Below are 26220 nucleotides of genomic sequence, written 5' to 3'. Positions count from 1 at the left end.
GGGAGAAGGTGGAAGCAAATGCTTACAAAAAGGGTTTATCTAGGTTTGACAACCACAGCAGGTATAGTTATTTCAGGTTCCCTTCCTCACATTTACGTTTTTGGTTAGGACATATTAGGGGGTGGAGGCTTCCCTGTATGCAATGGAATTTTATATTCCAAAGCAAAGGTGCTTATGGGACAGCGGAAAAGGTGCATGCATTTCTTCCGTAGAAAGTATCCCAAAATCCCAGGAAGCACTAGGGAAGACATGATATTTAGGGTAAAGGCAGACCCTGGAAGGAACACAATTCAGATCACTGGAGAGTGAGCTTTGGCTGCTACAGAACAGGAGACAGGAGGGAAGGCTGTAGGAGGGTACACAGAGTAAAGCATATGAGAGGTGTACACTGCTACCAGACAGACATCCTCCAGAAACAGGTTAGTTCTAAGATAAGGGTAGGTTACAAAGCAAGGAAGAAGGGGAATTAAGGAGAGAGAAAAGCCAAAGCAGAGGAGAAACCTTCTTTCACAAGAAGGAGAGTGATGCTGAATTAATAATTTAGAGAGTTCAGTAAAAGGTTTATTAGTGCACCACGGAACAGTACACACAACACAACCAGCAACCTGCAGAGATACTAGTGCAAAGGGTAGGGAAGCTTTAACCGAGTTCCCTGGCTCCATATGAAGGTTAGGACAGGAGAGTACGGGCCTTGGTAAGGCAGGCAGGGGCAAAGGGGAGTGGAAAAAATATAACCAGACTAACTATAGCAGCGTTTTCAAATTCCTGAGCACAATATCCTGGAGCTAGAACATATGACTGTTCCTACTCCCCTCAAGCTGTACACCTCCACCCCAATCTCAGTGGAGCCATGACTCAACTACCCAGACCTAGAGCAAGCTGGCCTGGAATAAAACTCCAAAAACAAGGCCAGCCCGTGGCTCACTCGGTAGAGTGTGGTGCTGATAACACCAAGGCCACGGGTTCGGATCCTATGTAGGGATGGCCGGTTTGCTCACTGGCTGAGCGTGGTGCTGACAACACCAAGCCAAGGGTTGAGATCCCCTTACCGGTCATCTTTAAAAAAAAAAAAAAAAAAAAAAAAAAAACCTCCAAAAACAGAAGAAGCTGTTACAGACTGGGGAAAAGCCTTTCAAAAGCCTTTCAATCTCTCTCCAACCCCACTCCCACCAGCATATTAAAATAAACACGACTACTATCCTTTCCCTTCTCTTATTCTGTCAGTCATCCTAGGGATCAAGGAATGCCCCAGGTAGACTGAAATGGGGGCATGGGTGAGGCAGAGCACAGCCTGTACTTAAAGACATAGAGATATAATTTCTATCCCATTTGCTTCGTGAAGCTTAGAACCCAGCTGTATAGCTCCAAGGAAGGGGAGGAGGCGGGTGTCTTCAAAATTAATACTTTAAATTCAGAGTTTTATGATGAGACCCTGGAAGGGCAGGGAGCAAATTTCTCCAGAGAGCACAGGAATCAATGCTGGACTGTCACATCCATCATGGGAGTAGAGGAAGCTCTTCATTTCAGATGAGGTTATAGAGGGTTGGGACAGACATCGTAAGTTCAGCCAAGAACTCCCTTGGCTCTTCCTATATCAAAGCCAAAGTTTATGCTGAAAAGGAAGAATATAAAACAGACCCCATCCCTGTCCCACCCTATCCAGAATCCCCACAATAGGAACAGCAAAAGAAAAGTTTTAAGTTTTGATTTTTTTCTTTTATCCTTTCTTTAAAAAAAAAGGAGATAAATAAATTAAATTGCCAACAGTGTGACTGGGCTAGAAAGTGGAGAAGCCATAACCAGGCCATTCTTAAAAAAAAAAAAAAGAAAGAAATGGAGAGCAGGTGGGGATTGTGAAATATAAACAAACAGTGGCCAAAGAAACTTACCAAAATAACTAACTACAATCACAGGGCTGGAGAGGGGTCTACGCAACTATCATAGCCTGTGCCACAAGAGGCAGTGCCTACCCTCTTTCAGCAAAAGCAGAGAGCAATTTCTTGCTGAGCACATCAGCTCCAACAGACTAACCCCTACCCCCAACCCTGTCATGCCCTAACTATGAAAAAGTGCAGGAAAGAAGAACTCATCTAGAAATTTTCGGCCTTAGCCTGCACCTTTAAGGTGGACTGAACAGGGATATTGCTTGGCATAGAGGTCCCATCTTCTCCCAAGGCTGGCCTCACTTTATTTCTAGGGTTTTGGTTGCACCTTCACCATTTCTTCAGGATGTCTGCTCCCCAGAGCTGCCATCTAAATGTGGCTTAGAGTCAACAGGTCTGCCTGCTATGATTCCCTGGTTTCGAAGGAGGGGGATGATTAAAGATTCCTCACTCTACCCTGATCCTCTTAAGGAAAATGAATCTCTTTGTGCTTTCTAAAAATATCTGGAACCAGGGACCTGAGGCAGGAAAACAGATAAAGATGGGGACTTTCCCACATGGACTGAGAATTTACAGACACTTTAGGGGAAGAAACATGGCAAAAGGAGGGAATCTGGGTTTCCCACCTTGAAAGGCTGAGCAAAGTGCGCCAGGGCCCTTCAGTGCCAGAAGAGCAGGGAGATGTGTGGCTCAAGTTTAGCCACAATATTAAGGATAATGGGGAGGACTTAGGGTCCAGCTGCTGGAGTGATGGGATTTTCTGATTTCCATCTTTTCCTGACAGCCTGTCAAGTTCTCCTATATCTCCTCCACACCATGCGCAAATATCATGACAAGCCCTGGCTCTTGCACCATGTCATCACCCATATGCTGGTTCTCACAGGCCATCACGACAACAGCCTGTTTGCCGGGGATGCGCTTGGCCACGTAGTTTTCATAGTAGCGCCGGTTCATCTGTCTTGTCTCTAGTGTGGCCAGACCCTGGGGCCAGCTACGCTCATGGGCATTTTCGATCAGCTCGTTGACAATAGAGGCAGGACAGCCACTCTCCACGAGGGAGCGCTTGATTACAGCCTGGAGCACAGCATCTGGGGTCGAGATCATCCCTCCCCAGCGGGTCACTCTTGCTGGCTGCAGGGAGTTCACCCACCTGTGTGGAGGGGGTTGGAGGTGGTCATTCCAGCTCACCTGCTTTCTCTGCATTGGCTTTTTCTCCTAATAGGAATGAACACCTGTTCTGTACTCAGCTTAACTCTGTTCTTCCTTCTTTCCTTCCATCATTGGCTCAGAAACCCCAAATCTCTTCCTAGTTGGTCCCATCTGAGTTACTACATGTTAATCACAAGATTAAATTCCACAAGTCTACACTCTGTCATTATTTTTCTTTGAAATCCCAATACTTAGCACACACAGTGCCTGGCACATAGTAAGTGCTCGACAAATGTTTCTTGAATGAAGCAATTATTCCTCTATTCTATGTCCCACTCAGCACTATTTGCCCTATGTATATTGATTCACACTTACATTTTAATCTATGAACTGTATATGACTCCATAAATGAAAGGGAACTTAGACTTCGCTTGTTTACTTTGCTTGTTTTTGCTGCGTTTTAGATCACTTTCCTGGACTCGCACTCTGCCTCCTCATCTCTGGGTTGTAAGCTACCTAAAGACAGGGGTGATACCTTCTATTTCTTCTGGCCCTCCCAGCACTCCACAGCCTTTAATACAGGGCTCTGTACATGGTGGGTACTCAGACCTAACTCTGGATAAACGGCATCCTTGGGCAGGCTTTCCCTTCCATCCACCCAAATGAAGAGGAGATCCTGTACTGGAGTTGAGGATTATCCTCTTCTCCTCTGCCCCTGTCCTTCATCCCAACATCTGAGAAGCGGTGGCCCCAGCCCAGCTCTCTCACTGCCCTCCTCCCACTCCCTGCTCTTCCTCCTTCCAGACCTTTGTGCCAAGACGTGGCATGAGTGACTCCACGTCCTGACCATCACTCACTCTAGGATCTCGTTGTATTCAATTGTCTCCTCCAGGTTCTGAAGGTTGGGGTTGACACTGCGGATTGCACGCATGTATGCCTTTAGCAGCTGGATGTCCCGTTTCTGTTGGAGGGAAGGAGAATCAGGGATGATGGTTAAGGCAGACAGCAGATAAAAGACAAAAGTTTATCTGACATACTGACCAGCTGACAAAAACAAAAAAGTTTATTTGAGAATGAGGGCAACTGAGAAATAGGAAGGTTCAGGAAGACAGGGATAGGACTGTGTCATTCATAGCTGTCACCCAAGTGCTTAGCCAAGTGTGTTCACAGAGAAGTTGTTTGATAAATTTCTGGTGAACAAATGACATGAATGGGATGAAGGGAAGTGAGAAAAGCTCTGGTCTGATTTCCTACTAAGCCGCAGGTAGAGTATCCATCCACCTAGGATCACAAGCACAGGCCTGTGTGTTCACAAGTGGTGTTTATCATCCACAGGCACACAGTTATTTGCATATGAGGGACATGGTCTCCCTCAGGTTCTCTGGGCCCTACCTGCTCCGCCAGCTGGTGTTTGTGCTCAGCTGACGTCTTCTCCAGCTCTGCGATGCGTGTCTGCTGCTGCTGTACCACTGAGCGTAGGTGCTTAATGCAATTGTGGTTTGGCAGCTCATCTTTGGGCATCTCCAGGCTACAACCAAGGGTGGAGAAAGAGAAAAAACAAGGGAATTCAATGGGACATGTGGGCAAATGGTCTATTCTGTGGCAGAAAATTGCTGAGTGGGCTTTCTCCTACCCAAAATTTCTAACATTCATCTCAGGCCTCCCTCTTGTTTATTCCTTTCACTTTCTTCTCCCAAGCTTCGTCCTTGCCCTCTGCTGTCTACTTTTTCTGAGACATTTTCCCTCCCCAAGGCATTGTGTTCTATCTACCTCCTAAAGATTCTGCCTATCCGCTTATTCCTTCTGAGAAGCCCTAGATTCACAGCCTATCAGCATTTAATCAAATTTTTTACACCCCACAGAAAGAAAAAATAGGGCAAGAGGAAATATGAGAAGGCTGGAAATTAGAGCAGTCAACCTGACAAAGAGAAAGTAGTATTGGACTGAAAGGGAAGAATAAAATGAATCAATCTTCAGTGTTATCACAGATTGCTGAATTGCTGTTCCCCTTCTTTTATTAAAGCAAGAGCAAGATCATAGTTGGAAAAGCAGCAAGAGAGTGAGATCTTGGGGCAGGGAGCCAAAGAAGAGAATTCTTGCCAGCATGCAGAGACCTCCTCAGCTAGTGAGCAAGGCATCCAGAGACGGGGGTATAAATGAGAAGGCTCTTATCCATATGGGGCAGAAGAAGGGAAGGAATCTCACCCGCAGCCCTGTTCACATGTCACAGGCCGCTTCGGGTTGTGCTCACAGTCGCTGAGGTGAGACATGAGGTTGTCAAGCCGGACAATGGCACTGCAGCCAAACACAGCGTTGTCACAGGCAATCTGCAGCTTTGACAACATGTTCCGCATGATCCGAGGTACTGGGCGCAGGTGGGCAACCGTCACGACGCTACGGTCCACCGGACATGTTTGCTGCTGAGAGAACCACTGGGTGATGCAGGCATTGCAGAAAGCATGCTCACAGTGAGGTGCCTAGAAGGGAGAGCAGGGTAAAAGGGGCACAAGGGAATTAGCAGGAGCTGAGAGCCTGGATATGATAACTCTACAAAGCCAACCAAGCTTTTGAGCAGCTTCTAGGACCAAAGGTCCTTGGGATCACGGCAGAGTATAGTCTACTATGGGCAAGGCACTGTGGGGGACAGGTTTAACATATGTTTCCTGTGCTCAAGATTACAAATGGGTTGTGAGACAAGACAAACAAGTAAAAAGTTATTTAGCAATAAGTGGTATAAATAACATTCCAGGACAATAGGAGAGATGATATAAGGAAGCCAATTATTAATTGCCAACTGGACTGCATACATAGTAATTGCCAAAATAGTTCAGAGGAGGGTGAGATCTTTCCAGGCTAGGTCAATCACAGCAGGTATTTATGGAGAGGACAGAATTTGATATTGGTCTTGAAGAATGATTTAGACTACAGAAGAGAGGAGAGGAGATAAGAAAGCACCCAAAAAACAAACAAAAAAAAAGCCCGGGACTCCTGTTTAAAAGACCTCTATGTATGGACCCAAGTTCTTATTTTATGAGGGCTAGCCCACAGTGTTGCCATGCCTAGACTCCTAAACAGGGCTGAGGTTTTCTGTAGAATCAAATTCTTTTCACTTTCATAACAATCATTTCAGCCTACTTCCCTGATAACTCAGGTAACTTCTACAATTAATCCCTTAAGGTGAGAGGACTCTCTGGCCTCTGTGTAGACACCATCTGGCATTTAGCATGGGACATAGTAGGCACTTAGCAGATGTTGATGAATGAATGACTAGTGTGCCTATTGTGTCCTAAACACTTTACTAGGTGCTAAGATTAAAAACAAAAAAGTTTCTGCCCTTAAGATGCTCACAGACACCAGAGACTGAAACACAGAAAGGCTTCATAAGGAAAGTCATTCTAAATATGAGGTATAATCCAGCCTTCAGGTTTTTATTTTTCACTGAAAAACATACTTGATTCTTTTCAAAGTCTTACAGACCGTTATCTCTAAAAAATCCCTAAATCTGTCCACTTTTCACCATCTCTACTGTCACTAACCCATTTCAAGCTGCTATCACTTCTCACCTAAATTCTTTCTTTATTTTTGGCGGCTGGCCAGTACAGGGATCCAAACCCTTGACCTTGGTGTTATAACACTGCACATTAACCAACTGAGCTAACTGGCCAGCCTCACCTGAATTATTAAATATGTCTTATAACTGGTTTCCCTATTTCTACTTTGCCCCATTATAATCCATTCTATATTTAGAGTGATCATTTAAAAATGCAAACCAGATGGCTCCCCATTGTATTTACAATAAATCTAAATTCCTACTCAGGACCTATAAAACTCTACCTGATGTGGCTCTATGCTTCTGACCTCTTCTTACCTCACATCATACTCCCTGCAGTGTTTGGGACATTTTGTCTCTTTCTGTTCCTTGACAAAACCCAGCTCATTTCTGCCTCAGGACCTTTGCTTTTGCTGCTCCCCTTTGCCTAAAATGAATGCTCTTCCTCTAGATCTTAATATGAAGGATTCTATAATTCAAGTCTTGGCTCAACTGACACCTCTTTCATGACCATCCTATATAAACCTGCCACCCCTACAGAAATATACAGAATGTGCTAACTTCTGTATAAGAAAAGTGGGCCAAAAAGCATATTTATTTGCTTGCATCTGCCTGAATACCACTGGAAGGATATCAAATAAACTAAAAAAAAAAAAGTTATCTATGGGAGGATCAGGTGGACGAGGATGGAAGTGAGAGTTCTCACTGTGTACCTTTTTATACTAATGATTTCTGAATATAAATTTACTACTTATTCAAAAAATAAATAATAAGCATCCCTAGCAGGTGCCTTCTATCCTTTTTGTTTTTTTTTTAAAGATGACTGGTAAGGGGATCTTAACCCTTGACTTGGTGTTGTCAGCACCACGCTCAGCCAGTGAGCAAACAGGCCATCCCTATGTAGGATCCGAACCCGTGGCCTTGGTGTTAGCACCGCACTCTCCCGAGTGAGCCACGGGCCAGCCCAAATAGTTTTTTTTTTTGAACGGTAAGGGGATCGCAACCCTTGGCTTGGTGTCAGCCGCACCGCGCTCAGCCAGTGAGCGCACCGGCCATGCCTATATAGGATCCGAACCTGTGGCCTCGGCGTTCCCAGCACCGCTGCGCTCCCAGTGCCGCACTCTCCCAAGTGAGCCACAGGGCCGGCCCACTATCCTTGAAAATATGTCTGATAACCTGCCTGCCCTGCTCTTCAGAAGGTCAACTCTAGAGGTGGATGGGTGGCTTCTGACTTAGACTGTCACCAACTACCACTCCTCTCTCAAGTGACTCGCCTCAAATGGTAGTGCCCGAAAATAGATAATGCCCTGCTAGGGTGAGCAGAGAACATGACACACCCCATGACCTGACATTACCAGGATAGCTTGCTACACACCCATCTACTATGCCTCTAATGGCAGTACACTGCAAAGGCCTAGAAAGGGGATAGGTCCAGGATTGGTTGCCATTGGAATGCAGTCTGAATTTTATTTGGCTCAAGCATCTGTGCTCCTTTGGGTGGTTGGAAACTAGAGAGAAAGAATAAACTCAAAGGCTCAAAGGGAGTCCCTTGGAGTTACACAAACAGTGAATGGGGGAAGGGCCATGAGACCTTACTGACTGTTGTCCTGGTTTACAAAATGGAATTATCTTTAGCTAGCCCAAAGTGGTAGAGGATTAATTGGTATTTACAGAATGAAGGCAATAAAGATCATGTAAAATGATGTCCCATGAATACAACTGTTAAGGATTCATCTTACTCATTGAACTTGCCTGGTAATCATGAGCTTCTCCTAATACTTGCCCCAGGAAGTTCCAACTGACTCTGGTCTGGTAAGGATGGCAGAGAAATGGCCTAGTGAAGGTGGCAGCTGTCATATCAAAATGCAGAGTACATGGCTACATTAAAAGCTGGTCTTTTCAATAGATTCCAGGAAGAAAATAGGTCAGTATATACAGTTCCCCACTTTCTATTTGTTAGAAAATAGGCAGGCAGAAGAGGTCTGCAGGGAGACTGGCTGATTACCTGAAGCATGACATCATCAAAATTAAAGAGAACTTACAGGAGAGTCCAGAAGTTTAATCATGGGCAGAAAGACAGACCCCATTCAGAGCTCCTGTGGAGGAAAGGAAGCTACGGAGCTACTGTCAGAGGACAGAAACAAGCAGCTGACCATTTTACAAGAGAAAAATCTCAGAGACCTCAGAATAAAATCTAAAGCACTGTATCTCTGTGGCATCCACCTTTAGACAGGCTCTGGAAGGCTCTATTCTCCTTGGCTGCCAGTGCTCCTCTGTAACAAACCTCTACACAGGGTGGGGGTGGGGTCAGAACACAGTGACTTCCCCATGGGTCCCATTCCCCATGGATATTTTCTACTAGTTCCACTGCCATCTGTTGCCCCACCAAACCAGCCATCAGACCAACTCACCTGTACTGGTTCCTCCAAGACTCCACTGCAAATAGGGCAGATAAGGTCTTCATCAACATCCCCCTGGAAACGGGTTACATCATACCCCATGTCTCATCACTGAAACCCAGATCCTGGAAGGAACAAAAGAGGAAAAAGAGGCCATTTCAGAAGCCTACAAATATGTGGCAAACACAAACTCATTGCCAAGATCCATTCATTTATCCACCAAATATTTACTGAGAGTCTACTATGTGCTGTCATTTGGCCGAGGAAAAGAAGCTGACTCAAGAAACTTAATTCTAATAGAAGGAAGACATTATATAAGCATGTACTTAAAATATGAAGTGATAAATGCTTTGATAGAGTAAGCACAGGACCTTATGAGGGCAAAAGATATAGATACCTAACCCTTTCAAGGAGGGAGTTTTCCAGGACAAGGTGTCACCAGAAATGAGTCCTGCAAGACAATCAAGAGCTAGCTAGATGTTGGGAAAGGGGGGCATTAGGATTTTAGACACATGAAATAGTATATTCAAGGGCCCTGATGGGTTTGGGGTATTACAAGTGATTCAAAAAAATCTGACTTGAAGGGTGTGAGGAAGGGGGTGTCAAGATACAAGGCGCCGTATGGGCCGGCCATCAACAACAAGATACAAGGCTGGAGAGGCAAGCAGGGGTCAGGCCATGATAAGTCTATGTAAAGACTTTGGACTTTACTCTGAAGGTTTTGGAAAGCCACTGAAGGACTTAAAAGGAATGATATGATTGAGTTGCCTTTTAGAATCACTCAACAGGGGAGAGATTGGAGACAGGAAGAACGTCTAGTAGGAGAAAGATGGTTAGAGTGTGAACTTCAGTGGTGGCGATGAAGAGAGGGGTTCCATAGAGCAATGACTCAAAGAGCAGCAATGCTGCCATGCCCCTTCTTGGGGTCTCAAAGGTCAAACCCAAAGAACAGGTCAGTGAGCAATGACGGAAGCCCCTCAGTGTGCATCCAATGGATGGGCTAGTTGGATCAAGGATGGGCACCTGATACAAGGGCAGCCAACCCACAGACCAGCTATCTACCTGCGATGTCTTAGAAAAGAACTGAGTCAATCAGATAGTTCTCAGGAATTTAGAATCAGACTGTCCAATTTTAAAAGGTGGTGAGAGAGAAAAAAAGTGGTGGGGTGGGGTACAGAGAAGCCTTGATTAGTCAATTGCCAGTGAAAATAAGGCACTAAAATAAATCAAAACCAACTGGGTTCACATTCCTAGTGCTACTACTCATTGGCTGTGTAACCTGGGGCAGGCTAGACAACCTTCCTAAGCCTAAGTTTTTTGTTTTTTTTTTAATAGATAAAATGTGTATAATAATAGAAATGACTCTCTCAAAGTTGTCCTCAAAGAGATAATTCACATAAAACATTTAGCAACATGCCTAACCATTATATATGTACACACCTAATTTCTTTTTTTTCTTTTAAATCAAACCCCGCACACATCAATTCTTACTTTGGCTAAAAATTTCTTAAGAGTAGGAACTCATGTTCATTTCTGTGTCCAATGTAGTACCAAGCACAATTTCCTACACATAACAAAACATAAGATGTTCGGTGTGTTTAAATGTTGCTTTAGGGCCGGCCCATGGCTCACTCGGGAGAGTGTGATGCTGATAACACCAAGGCCACGGGTTCGGATCCTATATAGGGATGGCCGGTTGGCTCACTGGCTGAGCATGGTGCTGACAACACCAAGCCAAGAGTTGAGATCCTCTTACCAGTCATCTTAAAAAAAAAAAAAATAATAAAAATAAATAAATAAATAAATAAATAAATAAATGTTGCTTTAACTAGGAGCTGTCCAGCAGCCAGGGTATAATGGACACCTACTATTTTGCCTATCTAGCATCCCATTTTCTGTAAATAATACTACAATTTTCCTTTAGGATTCATACCCTGGTTCCTAGTGAACATGTGACCCAACCCAGGACAGTGAGAGTAATGCCTAGGACTTCTACCGGACCTCTCAAGGAGAGCTCTTCCCCTTGGGCTTGTATAGCTGATAAGACGTACAACCCAGAGTAGCTGGCAACCATCTCTGCCATTGGTGAGGACAAATTGCTTATAGAATGAGGCTGATAAAGTAAGAAAGCAGAGCTAAGAAATCAAATTCTGATGAAATAATTTTTTTTTTTTTTTTTTTAAGATGACCGGTAAGGGGATCTTCACCCTTGACTTGGTGGTGTCAGCACCACGCTCTCCCAAGTCAGCTAACCGGCCGTCCCTATATAGGGATCTGAACCCGTGGCCTTGGTGTTATCAGCATCACACTCTCCCGAGAGAGCCACGGGTCGGCCCCGGATGAAACAATTTGAGGTTCTGGATTCATCTATAAACAAAGCCACAATCATCTTTTGAACATCTCAGTTACAGGAGCCAATAAATTCGCTATTATGTTTAAGCTGGCTTCGGCTGAGTTTCTGTCTCTTCCAGCTGATAAAAATTCTAATACACCAGGCTCTCTTTGGAAATGCGCTTTTTTTTTTAATCCATTTTATGTAGGAACAATGATACCTCCTGTGTAATGATATAATTCTACTGACCTCCATCTCTATATACTTGTTTCTCCATTTCTAGAACCCAAAAGTTCAGGGCTTACTTGGGTTTACTAACAATCCCTCTGAAATTGTCACTATAAACCACCTAGGCCTGGATGTCACCTATAAAATGGGATGGAAAGGGGGGTATCTACCATATATTTGTCACCCCTCAAGACCTTTGATCTGCTGTTCCTGAGCCAACATCATAGATCAAAATAGAAGGGATATAAGTCCCTTGAGTCACCTATAAACTGATGGATTAGGGTGAGTATATACATGATGATATTAAAGGCATAATGAAATCAAATGTAAAACCCAGAACTATAGCCCACAGTGATTCTCCTTGTTGCAGTTCAATGAACTGAAAAGTGAGGATGGTAGTAAGACAACAACAGCAGCCAACACTGTCTTTGTTTTTATATGTACCTTGATTATTGAGAGCTATAGCAGATACCCTTGTTGTTCACCCAGCAGCCACATTCTAGGAATTATGCTCCTTCTGTCTACATGGTTCCAATGGGAGTTGCCTCCCTGGTACTATGAGACCTTACCCCTAGGCTACTGCCAATTGGGCCACGTGACCCAAGTGAGAACAATAAATTCTATCTCTGAGAATTGAACTTGGCATCTAGAAAGTTGAGTTGGTCTTTCTCTGGCTGCCATGTGGACTGAAGAATACAGAAATCAGGTCTAAAGAGAGAAAGAAAAGAATGAAACCGTGAAAAAGGCACAGATGAGAGCTAGAAAGAGTCCTGAGGCCTTAGAATACCTGGTTTGTTAAGCGAGACCCAGCTGCTTTCCTGTCTGTGGGTTCTGTGACTAATATCTTCTTTTTGCTTATGCTACTTTGAATTGGGTTTCTGTACCTTACAAACAAAAGAGTCCTGGCTCATATAAAAGCAAAGCAGTAGCATCCTAGCATCACCTCAGAAATCTGGAAGGGAAGGATGATTTAAAAACAGTGTTTTTTCCCTTTAATTCTAAAACCTGGTTTTAAAAAGTCTGTCCAAAAATCTTACTAGAAACCAATGTATATGTATTTATTTAGTAAGCATTTACCATCTGTACAAGAAGCCTAATAAAGTCTAGTTCCTATGAGATAACTGATGGTGAAATAAACACAAGGTATGAGGAACACAGAAAAGAGGGTCCCAAATCAGACTGGGGATAGCTTAGAAAGATTTCCCAGAACTGGCTCTCGAGATACATTTACAACAAGATTTCCCAATTTCAGCACTATGGTCATTTTGGGCTAGAAAATTCTTTGTTGTGAGAGGCTGTTTTGTGCACTGTAGAATGTTTAGCGGCATCTCTTGCCTCTACCCACCAGGTGTCAGCAGTATTCCCCCAGTTATGACAACCAAATATGCCTCTCAACATTGACAAATATCCTCTGGGGGACAAAATTGCCCCTGATTGAGAACAACCAGTTTAGGAAAATGAAAAGATTTTGTGTCATGGAGCAAGGCATGGGCCTTCTGGAGCAGATAAAATAGCACAAACCAAAGCAATAAAGCAGAAAGTGATTGTGTAAAGATGTGCTGGAAGATGAGGACATAGAGGAGGATGGGAGCCAAGTACTAAAGGTCCTGGTACACTACACTATAGTCAGAATTAACCTGAAAGCTGTGGGGAGCATCTGATGGGTTTCTTTTGTGGACATGAAGTTTTTATTTTGATGATTTCAGACTTACAGAAAAGTTGAGAGAATAGTACAAAGAATTCCCAAATACCTTTCATTCAGATTCCCCAAATGTTAACATTTTACCACATTTATTTTATAATTCTCACTATATATACATATAGATTTTTCAAATTTTTCTGAAAAAAATTTGAGAGCAAATTTTAGACCTCATGCCTTTATCCCTAAATACTTGTGTATTTCCTAAAAAGAACAACACTGTTAAATAATAATAGTAAACATCAAAATCAGGAAATTAACACATGTAGTACTATTATCTATAAAACTTACTCCAATTTTGTCAGTTGTCCCAATAATCTCCCTTAGCAAAGTAACATCCAATATCATGTGTTGCATTGAGTTGTCAAGATTCTTTAGATTCTTTTAGTCTGGAAAAGTCTTTTTGTCTTTCATGACCTTGACATATTTTAAGAAACAGGCCAGTAAAATGAGAATGTCCCTCAGTTTGGGTTTGTCTGACGTTTCCTCATGATTAAACTGAGGTTTTCATTTTGGGCAAAAATACCACAGAAGTGATATTGTATTCTCAGTGCATCAGATCAGGAACACATGATGTTGATTTGTATGACAACTAGTGATGTTACTTTGATCCTTTGATTAAGTGCTGTCTGCCAGTTTCTCTACTGTACAGTTACTACTATTTTTTCCCTTGTAATTAATAAGAATCATGTGGGGAGATACTTTGAATGTACTGATGCCTGAAGGATTCTAAGCAAGAAACTGACTAGATCAGTTTTGTTTCAGACAGATGATTCTGGAGTTGTGTAGAAAAAATAGGGCGTAGGGAAGATTAAAGAAAGTGAGACCTTTTCTTCAGAGATTACTGGAAAAATTCAGATAAAAAGTATAAAGGTTCAAACCAAAGCACTGAAGAGAGAATCTCTGTTGGTTTGGTAAGTAATAAAAGGATGACTCCTATGTTTCTGCCTTGGGTAATTGGTGGTAAATTCTCATTCACCAAAATAAGAATTTCAAGAAAAGGATCAGGGTTGGAAAGAAATATAATGATCCTAGTTTCCAGGTAGAAATCCTGAAGTTGATAGCTGAGGCCATGAGTTTTGAGAGGCCATACAAGAAAAGTATATATAATGAAAACAAAATGAGAGTGGGTATGAATATAGAACCCCAGGGAGCACTGATTCTTTGCTTTATTTTTTAATCCTTTTTCATGAGTAATATATGAATATATTCTCATTTTAAAAGATTCAAACAATGTAACTAGGAGCCTCTCTTTTCATGCTCCTTTCCCTATCCTCTACATCCATTCTTTCAATTGCCCTTCTTTGCTATTCACAGTATCATGTATGAATAAGACAGAGAAGGTCCCTGCTCTCATACAGTTTATATTCTAGTGGTAAAAATTTCCAATCCAAGAGCTAGCCCGTGGCTCACTTGGAAGAGTGTGGTGCTGATAATGCCAAGGCCACGGGTTCGGATCCCTATATAGGGATGGCTGATTCACTCACTTGGGAGAGCATGGTGCTGACAACACCAAGTCAAGGGTTAAGATCCCCTTACTGGTCATCTTAAAAAAAAAAATTTCCAATCCACCAGTCTAAACCTTGATTACAATGTATTTTACCATTCCCCTTGTGACTGGAAGTTTGCTTGGTTGCCAATTTCTCCCTTGAAACAAATCACGTTGAAGTTAACACCCTTGTAACATGATAGTTTAAGCACATGAACAAACCTCTCTCCTAGGACAGATACCTAGAGGTAGAATTGCTGGATTGAATGGTATACCTATTATTTCTTTTCCTAGATACTGCTATATTGCCCTCTGGAAAGGCCTTTTCAGCTTACACTACCACCAACAGTGCATGAGAACACTTTAACAATGACATTTGAAAGAAAAGAAGCCTGTAAAAAAGACTAAAAAAGATTGTGCAAAGATACGAAAAAACCCTAGAGAGAAGAGGCTCACAAAAATCAAGGGAGCTGGTGCAGGGAGGTGGGTATTTCATGGGTATAGAGTTCAGTTTTGCAAGACGAAAAAGTTTTGGAAATCTGTTTCACAACAATGTGAATATATTTACCACTACTGAACTGTACACTTAAAAATAGTTAAGATGGTAAATTTTTGTTTCTTTCCTATAGTAAAAAAAAAAAAAAAGTCAAGGGTGTGGAGGACTTGGAGGAAAAAGAAGTGTCAAAAGCTGCAAACAGGGCTGGCTGGTTACTCAGCTGGTTAGAGCACGGCCTTATAACACCAAGGTCAAGGGTTTGAATCCCCATACAGGCCAGCCACCAAAAAAACCCAAAAAAATGCAAACAGACAAATCAGATAAAGAAAGCAAAGAATTGCTGGGATTTGGGACTGTAGATACCAACAGTAGAGTGGTTCCATGAAGTCGGGTGGCATTGTAGAGAGCAGTTTTAGCGTAGCACTAGAAATGGAAGCCAGACTGAGTGGTTTGAAGTAAACAGAAGATGAGATGGAGAGACAGGGACTGAAGAGAACTCTGTCAAAAGACTGATTTCAAAGAAAAGGAAAGAGACAGAACTAGCTGGGGGGGAAGGAAGTTGAGGAAGTGGTTGTGTAGGGGTGGTTTTCCTTATGGTAAGAAAGGCTAGAGTGTGTTTAATGTACTGAGAGAAAGATAAAGACAAGAGAGAATCTAGTCACCGAGGCAGTGGTAGGAAGAACTCTGGAATTATCTTAAACAGGAAGGGGGATACCTCTGAAGCAGGAAGGAAGAAAAATGGTACAGAGTCTAGATAGACAGGTTTTCAAAAAATCATACCTATAAGGTCTGGAGAATTAGCTCCGTTGGTTAGAGCATGATGTTGTAACACCAAGATCAAGGGTTTGGATCTCCATACTGGCCAGCCACCAAAAAAACCAAAAAGCCAAAAATCATACCAATAAGCTTTTTTTTTTTTTCTTGGCAGCTGGCCAGTATGGGGAGTCAAACTCTCAACCTTGTTGTTATCAGCACAGGTCTCTAACCAAATGAGCTAACCAGCCAGCTCCCAATAAACTTTTAAAAAATCAGATAATCACATATACATTTAAATGAACAGTAAAGATACAATTAAGTACCTTTAACTTCATGGTAATGTAAGCCTATCTGATGGAATAATATACCTATCTTAAATCATGTTTATGCAGAATATACAATAACATGATAATAATAACACGTGAAAGTAGACATAAAATTGAGTACACATCTGTTTAAAAGTGTATCATATATTTATAAATAATCCAGAAATAGAAAGGGTCCAGAAATAAATAATCAAAATGTTAATAGTGGTTTTATTTGGGTATAGGACTAAGGATGTTTTTCTTCCTTTAGTTTACAAAAATTTTAATAGGCATACATTAGCTTTTTTTAAAGTCATAATTCTTTTTTTTTTTTTTTTAAAGATGACCGGTAAGGGGATCTTAACCCTTGACTTGGTGTTGTGAGCACCACGCTCAGCCAGTGAGCGAACTGGCCATCCATATATGGGATCCGAACCCAGGGCCTTGGTGTTCTCAGCACCACACTCTCGAGTGAGCCACGGGCCGGCCCTAAAGTCATAATTCAACTTTAAATAGTCTTCCATATATATGGAAAAACAGTCCTTCCTTTGTACTATAAATTTAAAAAATTTAGAAATTACTTGAGAATAAAAAAATAAAAGGAATACTTTTCCCTTTTTTTTTTTTTTTTTTTTTTTTTAAAGATGACCAGTAAGGGGATCTTAACCCCTGACTTGGTGTTGTCAGCACCACGCTCTCCCAAGTGAGCCAACCGGCCATCCCTATATAGAGATCCAAACCCATGGCCTTGGCATTATCAGCACCACACTCTCTCAAGTGAGCCATGGGCCAGCCCTGGAATACTTTTACTTTTGAAGTATAGAAATAAAAGATGACAGAATTTGATCGTACCCAGAAGTTTTTCCCATTGACTTGAGTAAGACAGTCTTATTTTTGTCTTTAGAGTTAGAATGGACCATAAAAGACCACTGGTTTAACCTCCCAGGGCAGGAATCCTCTCCATAACACCTAACAGTCACCCTATGCTTAAGACAATCTGGGAAAGGTCCACACAGGCTACAGCAAGAGCACAGATGAGAAATACCTTGCCCAGACTCAATTCTCTCATAGCGTTCTAGAATGCCAATGTTCCTCTAAAACAGGTTACCCAGAGCTTCACATGTGGACTTAGCAATATGGACACTATGGCACTAATATCTCCTTTCCTCTCTACTTCAATTAATGCAACCTCAGACTCTTAGTATTGTTCTGAATGAGAGCTACTGCCACTCTCATAGATAAACACACAGGGCTGGGAAGAAGGGAAAAGGGCAAAAGAAAAGGTCAAGAAGAGAAGTTACCTGAGATAGCTACTATGCAAGAGGAAAATATCACCAAATATCCATAATTCATCCACTGAACTGCTGACTTTACAATATCTACCTCAATTAAATAAAACAAATTATAATTTGGTTTCTCTACAATAGCTACAAAATTAATCAGAGAAAAACTAAAATCATTGCTACCTTTAAAATACACCAAGTATGCAAAAATTTCCAAGAAATACTGTTAAAAGAAAACTAAGATACAGAATAATATATGTAAAGCACACCACCATGAGTGCAAAAAAACAATATAGGATGAGCCAGTTAGCTCACTGGGAGAGTGTGGTGCTGGTAACACCAACATCACAAGTTCAGATCCCTGTACTGGCCAGCGGCCAAAAAGCAAGAAACAAAACAAAAGATTCTGCATTAAAAAAACCCAAAAACAATATATATGTGTATGTGCTTATATAAGCATAGAACTCTCTCTATATATATACACACACACACATGTATATACATTATATATATACACACATATATATACATATATATATAGATATATATATATAGATATATATATAGATATATATACCCTCTTACCTAGCAATCCTACTTCTAGGAACTTATCCTAAGGAAATAATTACACACGGCATAAAAAAGAATGTACTAAGTCATCTATCTAAGCATTATTTATAACAGCAAAAAAAAAAAAAAAATCTCAAGTACCATAAATATCCAGCAAAATTCTTTTTTGGGGGTGGAGAGGGGCAGCTGGACAGTATAGGGATTGAACCCTGGACCTTGGTGTTATCAGCACCATACTCTAACCAACTGAGCTAACTGGACAGCCCTAGTAGAATTCTTTACATCCATAAAATGGAATATCATGTAGCATTAATATAATAACTTGGATATACTTATTTCTTATTAACAATTTATTTAAATTATTTTAACAATATATAATAAATGAAAATAACTTATTTATATTATAGATATATATGCTATAGTGCTTTTTTTTAAAAAGTATATTTATATTTATGTGTGTACACATTTATATTGGAGACCATCTAGAAGGATATATATTATAGAAACTGCCTCTAAATGAGACTTTTACACCTATAATTTCACTCAGTTTTGCTTTATTGGTTTTTCCTACTTTTTCTACAATGATCATGTTTTACGTATACAACTAAATAATAATGAAGCCAATATTTATTAAGTATTACTATATGTTACCCGCTATTTTAAACATTTTTTGCCTATTACTCATCTAATTCTTATAACAATTCTATGAGGTTGGGGCTATCATTACTTACATTTTACAGATGCATAACAGAGGCACAGAGGTTAAAAAGCTTGTCCAAAATCATATAGCAAACAAATGGTGCAGCCAGATTCAAACCCAGGCAGACTGGCTCCAGAGCCCAAGCTTTTAACTACTGTGTTGAACTGTCTCCCAAACTGAAAAATGCAAATATGTAGAGTATGGTCCCATTTTTTTTTTTTTTTTTTTTTTAAAGATGACTGGTAAGGGGATCTTAACCCTTGACTTGGTGTTGTCAGCACCATGCTCACCCAGTGAGCAACCGGCCATCCCTATATGGGATCCGAACCCGGGGGCCTTGGTGTTATCAGCACCACACTCTCCCGAGTGAGCCACGGGCCAGCCCGCGAGTATGGTCCCATTTTTATAAAAACAATGTTAAAAAGAAAAAGCATGTATATAGTACATACATTTTAAAATCTAGATGCTGGGATTATACTTCAATGTAGATTATACTCAGGTACTTCTGCAAGATTTAATTAAAAAAAAAATCAGTTATCCTTGGGATTAAGAGCAAAAATTAAAATAACTTTACCATTTCTCCCTTGTTGCTATAGGACAATGTAGAAAATAGGCCTAGAGTTTGTACTGTTTCATTGTACTTTAATTTTAAATCAATGCTAATAATATGAGTACTTAAGGAGGAACACAAATTCTGAAAATTTATTTTAATGGGGTTTCAGATCCCACATCCCCAAAACAAACAGCAAAGAATTTGCCTTAGTTGGTGCAGGAATGGCTAGAGGGTATGGGAAGCCAGCAGCCAGGGTTAGGAGCTGCTAGGTTCCTACCATAAAGTCAGGTTTTACAAAACTCTGCAGAGATGTTAGGCACTGTTCTTTCTAAATCTAAACCCCCCTTTATCTGTCTGGAGGTTCTTCTTGCTTTATCCCCCTTCCTGTAACCGCACTCTTTCAGAGGCGTGGCCTCAAGAATTAAGAGGAAATTTAGATTTTTTTTTTTCTTTTTGTGACCAGTAAGGGGATTGCAACCCTTGGCCTGGCGTCGCCCGCACTGCACTCAGCCAGTGAGCACCGGCCATCCCTATATAGGATCCGAACCCGCCACAGGAGCCGCTGCGCTCCCAGCGCCGCACTCTCCAGAGTGCACCACAGGGTCGGCCCGGAAATTTAGATTTCTAATCTGGTTAGGGTATTCCCTATTTGCCATCTGTGGGAAACAAATGTTGACATGGTTATATACTATTGGAAGTCAGCTCTCCACTAGGCTCCTTTGCCCTAGGCAAATAGTCTAAATCTGACAGGGTAGGCTCAGGCTCACTTAACTACTACTCCCTACCTCTGGAACTCGCAAAACTGCTGAGGGGCTGTCACAGGGGTGAGTTATCATTCCAAGGGGGATACCTCACAAGAACTCAGCTACTTACGTCCTGGGGCAGAAGCCTTTATAAGATTGAAACCAAACCACAGGGATCTCAAGAGTCACAGCCATTGACCACAGCCACTGGAAGCACAGTTTCCTAGATATTCTTGAGATATAGGATAGGAAAAAGGTTTCACTTGGAAGGTTTCACTCAAACTGGGGAGCTGAACTGAAGTAGCACTAAATTGTCCCTTCAGGTTTATTGGAGTTCTGCCAACTCCCTGCTTTGAACATCCTAAAGCCAAACTGAAAACTTCATTCCCAGCCTCCTATTCTGCGGGCCAGAACCAAACCAGGTTAACTATGTTATTTTACCTCCTCCATGTTACACTGGGGTCTTTCTCTCTATTCCTGGTCAGCATTATTGTAAGAATGCAAGAGCTTCATCAGATCCCTTCCTGTACGCTTTTAACTTACTGTTGTGGTTGTTTTTCTGGTCTACCCCTAGAGAGAGCTAGGAATTCAAAACATGATTCCTAAAGGACATTTATCCTTACTTATTCAGGGTTTCTTGAACCCATATGCACAGATGTGTAAACTGTGCACATTCATTCACACAAGCACACACATACACACTAAGAAACATGAAGAAAAGCCACTCTAGTCCACGATTTATATTTTAGGGTAACTGGACTGGGCATGCTGCTCCCAATTCTTGGCAAAAGCATAAGGGCAAAAGTCAGGTGTAAGTGATATAGTCTCCTTTCTACCAATACTCTCTCCTCCTGCTCTGAGTACAACAAAAGTGCAGAGAGTTAAGGATTCTCCAGCCCCAATTACTACAAATAACCAGATACATAGGAACAAGGCTCCATAACCTGCCCCAGTCTAAAGACACAGGTAACTCCTACAAACTTCAACCTAGTCAAGAAATTAGCCGGCGAAGGATCTCACAGGTGTCCCTAAAACATTTCATCACATTCCCTGTATTCCAATGAATAGGCTAGGGGGAAAAGCTGAGTTAAGAATTCAGAAACTGAATCCTAATAGTTTTAGCTCTATCACTGACCAAAATGTGTGACATTTGGGTAAGGTATTTAACCTCTCTGAGCCTCGGCTCCCTAATTCTACATGAAATGAAGCATCCTGGACTACATAAAATCTGAGGTGCTCTACAAGTTCTACAATTCCAAGATTAAGCAAATAAAACAAAAATAGGTAAATTAGGAGGTAATTATTTTATAAAAGGTGCCCTGGCTTTTCTACTAACTGACCTTGCTCTCTTTAGGCAACTTTCTTGACTCTTTAAGTGAAAGAAAGTGGTCTTTTTTATTTAAGCAGTAGAATCTTTAGACCGAACTCACTTCCCCTCTTAGGAATAGGAACTCAGTTTCCTTGGTTGTGAAATGAGGGGACAGACTACATATAAGTTCTGTTTATTTCTAGACTGCTGTGATCGATACTGGATTTACCACAGGGGATTTTAAAGTTGGGCTTCTTTAGTATATTTTATTGATTCAATTTACAAGAGAATCCAAAGGGCACACAGTTCTTGGAGAACTTATCTAATGCCTAAAGCAAGACCAGCCAGGTTTCAAAGGCCAACAGTGAATTCCCACTTGATCATCAGCACCGGGCCCTCTTTGTGTGGTTACCCCAAACCTCATCTTCATCCTAAATACACAACCGCCTTGCCATGTAGACAGGTAGAACATGACAGGAGAGACATGTAGAACAAAGAGAAAACACAATCTTTATGCTCAAACTAAGGTGTAGGCTTGAGCCCAGCGAGTATACAGGATAAAAAAATACATAAAAAGACATAAAACTTACTAAGCAACTTACCAATATGTAAAAGTTAATAATTAATGTAGCACATAAATATGCAAAAAGAACAAGACAGTATAGGTTAATTACAGAAAGCTTTTTGAAGAAAGGAGTTTTAAGAATCAGTTTTCAAGAGCAGCATCCCAACTGGCAGAGAAGAGAGTTGAAGCCTGGAATGGGATTCTGAATCCAGGCTCTTTACCTTCCAAGTGTTGGGGGGCAGGTTCCCTTTTCACAAGGCTCCAACCCCCTGATGCCGCCACTCAGTGCCACTCAGGAGATGCTCCCAGTAACCCATCTTGTTGGCTATTCTCCGACTGAGTCTTCCTTCCTAGTGACAAGCTCCATCACCAAGGGGATGGATGTAATATCACAATCAGGAGCACTCTATTAACAGAAACAGGGAAGAGAAAGGTGAGTCAGGGGAACTACCTACATTTGGAAATAAGACTGTACAGACTCGGATATGGCTGTAAGTTGGGGAGGATGAGACAACTCCATTAAGGACTACAGGTTTCAGTAGGCATATAGGACTATACTCTAAGGAGGAGATCACAGAATAAGGAATCACACACATGGTCCAGTAGACTCAAATATAGCTGAGAGAGGGAAAGAAAAGGACAAAAGAAAAGGTAGAGAAGAGGAGCTTCTGGAGATTTTAAAAGATTATTTTATTCAGCACACATAAATACAAGTCATGTCAGTTATTCCAAATCTGTGGCTACATAATGCATAGATCCATAATACCTTACATGTACAGTATGATGCTTTAATGTTTCTACAGTGCTTTCACATAAATATTTCATGTAAAAAGAATTCTGGTAGGGCCGAGCCCGTGGCGCACTCGGGAGAGTGCGGTGCTGGGAGCGCGGCAACGCTCCCGCCGGGGTTCGGATCCTATATAGGAATGGCTGGTGCACTCACTGGCTGATTGCCGGTCACGAAAAAGACAAAAAAAAAAAAAAAAAGAATTCTGGTACTATCGTCCAATTAGAAAATACTATTTCAGGGGCCGAGCCCGTGGCGCACTTGGGAGAGTGCGGCGCTTGGAGCGCAGCGACGCTCCCGCCGCGGGTTCGGATCCTATATAGGAATGGCCGGTGCACTCACTGGCTGAGTGCCGGTCACGAAAAAGATCAAAAAAAAAAAAAAAAAAAAAGAAAAAGAAAAAAGAAAATACTATTTCAGGACCAACCCCATGGTTCACTCGGGTGAGTACGGCGCTGGGAGCGCAGCGGCGCTAGGAGCGCCAAGGCTGCGGGTTCAGATTCTATATAGTGATGGCTGGTGCGCTCACTGGCTGAGCGTGATGCGGGCGACACCACGCCAAGGGTTACGATCCCCTTACCGGTCACCAAAAAAAAAAAGAAAAGAAAAGGAAATACTATTTCATAAGAAGATGCTCAAGAATGTTGGTACAGGTGCAATTCTATTTCCCAAGTCAAGAAATATTTCTGAGGAGATCAGTTAAAAAAAGAAGAAGAGGCAGTGAGTGTGGAAATTATTACAGGGTGGACAACTGGGAAGGCTAGAGATAGCAGTAAGAGTAGGCTGACAAGACTTTCATCACTACAAGGATGGAACCAAAGAGAGGAAGACAAAGCTTCAGATGAAGGGTACTGAAAGATATCTTCAACTATATGCAAGAGAATGGCAACTATTCAAACTCCTTTCCTCACCAGTACTATCAATAGCTTAAGTTAAGTGTCTGTCAGTAGTTTAAGGGTCATGTTAGGAAGGAATAAGTTAATGATTTTTATACATTGAGACTATTTGTTTCATCTGAGTCTGGTACATATGCTTATTAGTTTACTATGCTCATCAGCCACAACATGGTTAGCATGGCACTTTTAAACTAATCAGAAATAAAGCTGCAATGTCAGACACAATTTCTCTTCCCTGTGGTCAGGCAGGGTTGATAATGTTTGTCCCCACTACTCCTTCTTTTCCCACCCATAATATAAAGGAGGGTATAATGCTTTTCATTTTGACAACAACCCATTTCCCAACACCCCAGAACATGCACCTGTATCTCAATAAATGCTTCCAGGAACCAGTGCTGTTGGCTATGCTCAGACTCCTTCTTTTTATTATTTTATTTATTTATTTATTTTTTAAAGATGACCGGTAAGGGGATCTCAACCTTTGGCTTGGTGTTGTCAGCACCACGCTCAGCCAGTGAGCTTACTGGCCATCCCTATATAGGATCCGAACCCGTGGCCTTGGTGTTATCAGCACCGCTCTCTCCCAAGTGAGCCACGGGCTGTCCCATGCTCAGACTCCTTCTAATGACAAGTTCCAGACTCAGAAAGCAAATAGTTACCCACACTGGGAATACCAGTCCTACCTCAATGCCCTCTCAGCCAGAACAAAACAGGATTTTTCAACTGAGCAGAAGACCAGGAGTCAGGAGACTTGGGTTCTGGTCCCGGTTCTGCTGCCAACCAACTGTACAACTTTTTTTTTTTTTTTTTTTTTTTTTTTTTTAAAGATGACCGGTAAGGGGATCTTAACCCTTGACTTGGTGTTGGCAGCACCACACTCAGCCAGTGAGCGAACCGGCCATCCGTATATGGGATCTGAACCCGGGGCCTTGGTGTTATCAGCACCGCACTCTCCCGAGTGAGCCACGGGCCAGCCCCCAACTGTACAACTTTAAACAAGCCATGCAACCCTTCTGTACTTTTCAGTTTCTTCACTGTCAAGTAAGGAAAATGATACCTGCTATATATAGGGGGGGGATGTATTCCTACAAATCAAATCAGATAATAAATGTGAAAGCATATTGAATACTGCTATCCTGGAGTAAGGTATTATTTGTAGAAAGAGAATGCAAAATAAATTTAGAGTACTGAAGGCCAGAAAGGAAATGCCCGAAAGGAGTTTGTTCCTTCTCAATTACCGGCAACCAGGCCCAGCCACAAGGTCGGCTACACACACATGGTAGTAATATTATTGCATCACTTATATTCCCTATCACTAGTCCACCTCATTCCTATTTGGGGGAAAACTATTAGGAACACTATCAGCCTCTTGCCCCTCTGTCAGATTCTAAAACCACTGCATAGGAAGCAATAAGGCTATCAAAGGGCAGTCCCCAGGAACAGTGGCCTCATTAACAGCCACATCTGCTGTTAGGTGAATTAAAGTCAGTTTCTGAATGGGAAAGGTCTGTCAATCTCACAGGCAAAACGCCCTCACCCCTCTTGGCTTTATGCTCCTTCTCCGGCCCCCTCTCCCCACTCCCCCTGCGTCTTGGATTGAGGAAGGCTTTCTGTTGTGTTAAGCGAGAAGGCCAGGCTGCAGACCAAGGGCAGGGATGTAAGGAATGTGAGATTCCTTCACGGAGGGGTGGGAGGGGGAGAGGATCGGGGAAGGAATGAAAGAGGACAAGGCTGGCAAAGACAAGGCATGGGAGAGGAGCCAAGCTATGGCGCTTCGAGGGCGGGGGTTCAGGTCCCGCCGCCCCTATCCAGGCTGACCGACCCCCAGAATGTTCCCTTCCTTCTCTCCCGGCCCGTCAATTACTGCCTATTTAAACACGATGCTGTTCCCCCAGGCTTGCTGCTCCCTGTCCTCCAGCCAGCCCATGCCCCTCTCCTGCACTTCTTAAGGTTCCCCTACTCCCACGGACTTTCCCCAACCCACCAACCTCCAGAACCCCCTTCTCACTTCCCGACTCCTCCCCAGTGCTGCTCCCTTCCTTCATTTTTCATCTTTATTTCCATCCCTTCTCTTACCCCCAATATCTAGAACCTCCGCCCCAATCCCCCTGGGACATCGCCCCCTCCCCTCCCACGCCCTCTCTTAGGTGGAAGCCCGCGCAGGCGCAGTACGCACGGCCTTGGAAGCGGTCTGGACTTTCCGTACCCCGGCCCGGCAGTAGCTGAGGCCGCAGCAGCCACAGGACAGCCCCAGTGCCGGGTCCCAGTCTTTCCCAGGAGGGGAAAGGGAAGGAGTAGAAGGAAGGTTCCGACCACTCGTCGCCGTCTCACACGGACCCTTTGCCCCGCCCACCGCTGCTACGCAACCCGGCGGAACTCGTCACCAGACTCCGCCTCTTTGTTTAACTCAGACCTAGACAAGAAGTCACGAGCGACCAACGAGGCGGGACAAAGGCTAGTAGGGCCTCCGCTCTAGGCCGGAAGTCTTTATGGTCCCCAGCCCTGGCGGGGACCCCTGGCTATTTGAG

The 26220-nt window shown here is 42.5% G+C and overlaps 1 protein-coding gene across 4 annotated transcripts; it reads right to left on the bottom strand.

Annotated features, from left to right (window-relative positions):
• Nucleotides 1-1690: 1690 nt before the first annotated feature.
• On the bottom strand, nucleotides 1691-26045 carry RNF41 (ring finger protein 41). 4 transcript variants are annotated; one of them, XM_063075222.1, is made up of 7 exons: nucleotides 25869-26045; nucleotides 22231-22415; nucleotides 8994-9106; nucleotides 5238-5509; nucleotides 4425-4560; nucleotides 3890-3993; nucleotides 1691-3033 (listed from the first exon to the last, which is right to left on the bottom strand). In XM_063075222.1, exons 3-7 carry the CDS (start codon nucleotides 9081-9083, stop codon nucleotides 2682-2684), a joined length of 954 nt encoding a protein of 317 aa, XP_062931292.1. In that variant the 5' UTR covers nucleotides 9084-9106; nucleotides 22231-22415; nucleotides 25869-26045; the 3' UTR covers nucleotides 1691-2681. The 4 variants fall into 4 exon arrangements, with proteins under 4 accessions (XP_062931292.1, XP_062931294.1, XP_062931293.1 ...); XM_063075224.1 differs by having other exon boundaries at nucleotides 5238-5449; XM_063075223.1 differs by having other exon boundaries at nucleotides 25899-26045.
• Nucleotides 26046-26220: the final 175 nt, after the last annotated feature.

This window comes from Cynocephalus volans, chromosome 12, assembly GCF_027409185.1.
Source record: "Cynocephalus volans isolate mCynVol1 chromosome 12, mCynVol1.pri, whole genome shotgun sequence".
Lineage (NCBI taxonomy): Eukaryota > Metazoa > Chordata > Mammalia > Dermoptera > Cynocephalidae > Cynocephalus > Cynocephalus volans.
The sequence above is the reverse complement of the archived record's forward strand: the minus strand, read 5'-3'. Positions and strand labels throughout refer to the sequence as shown.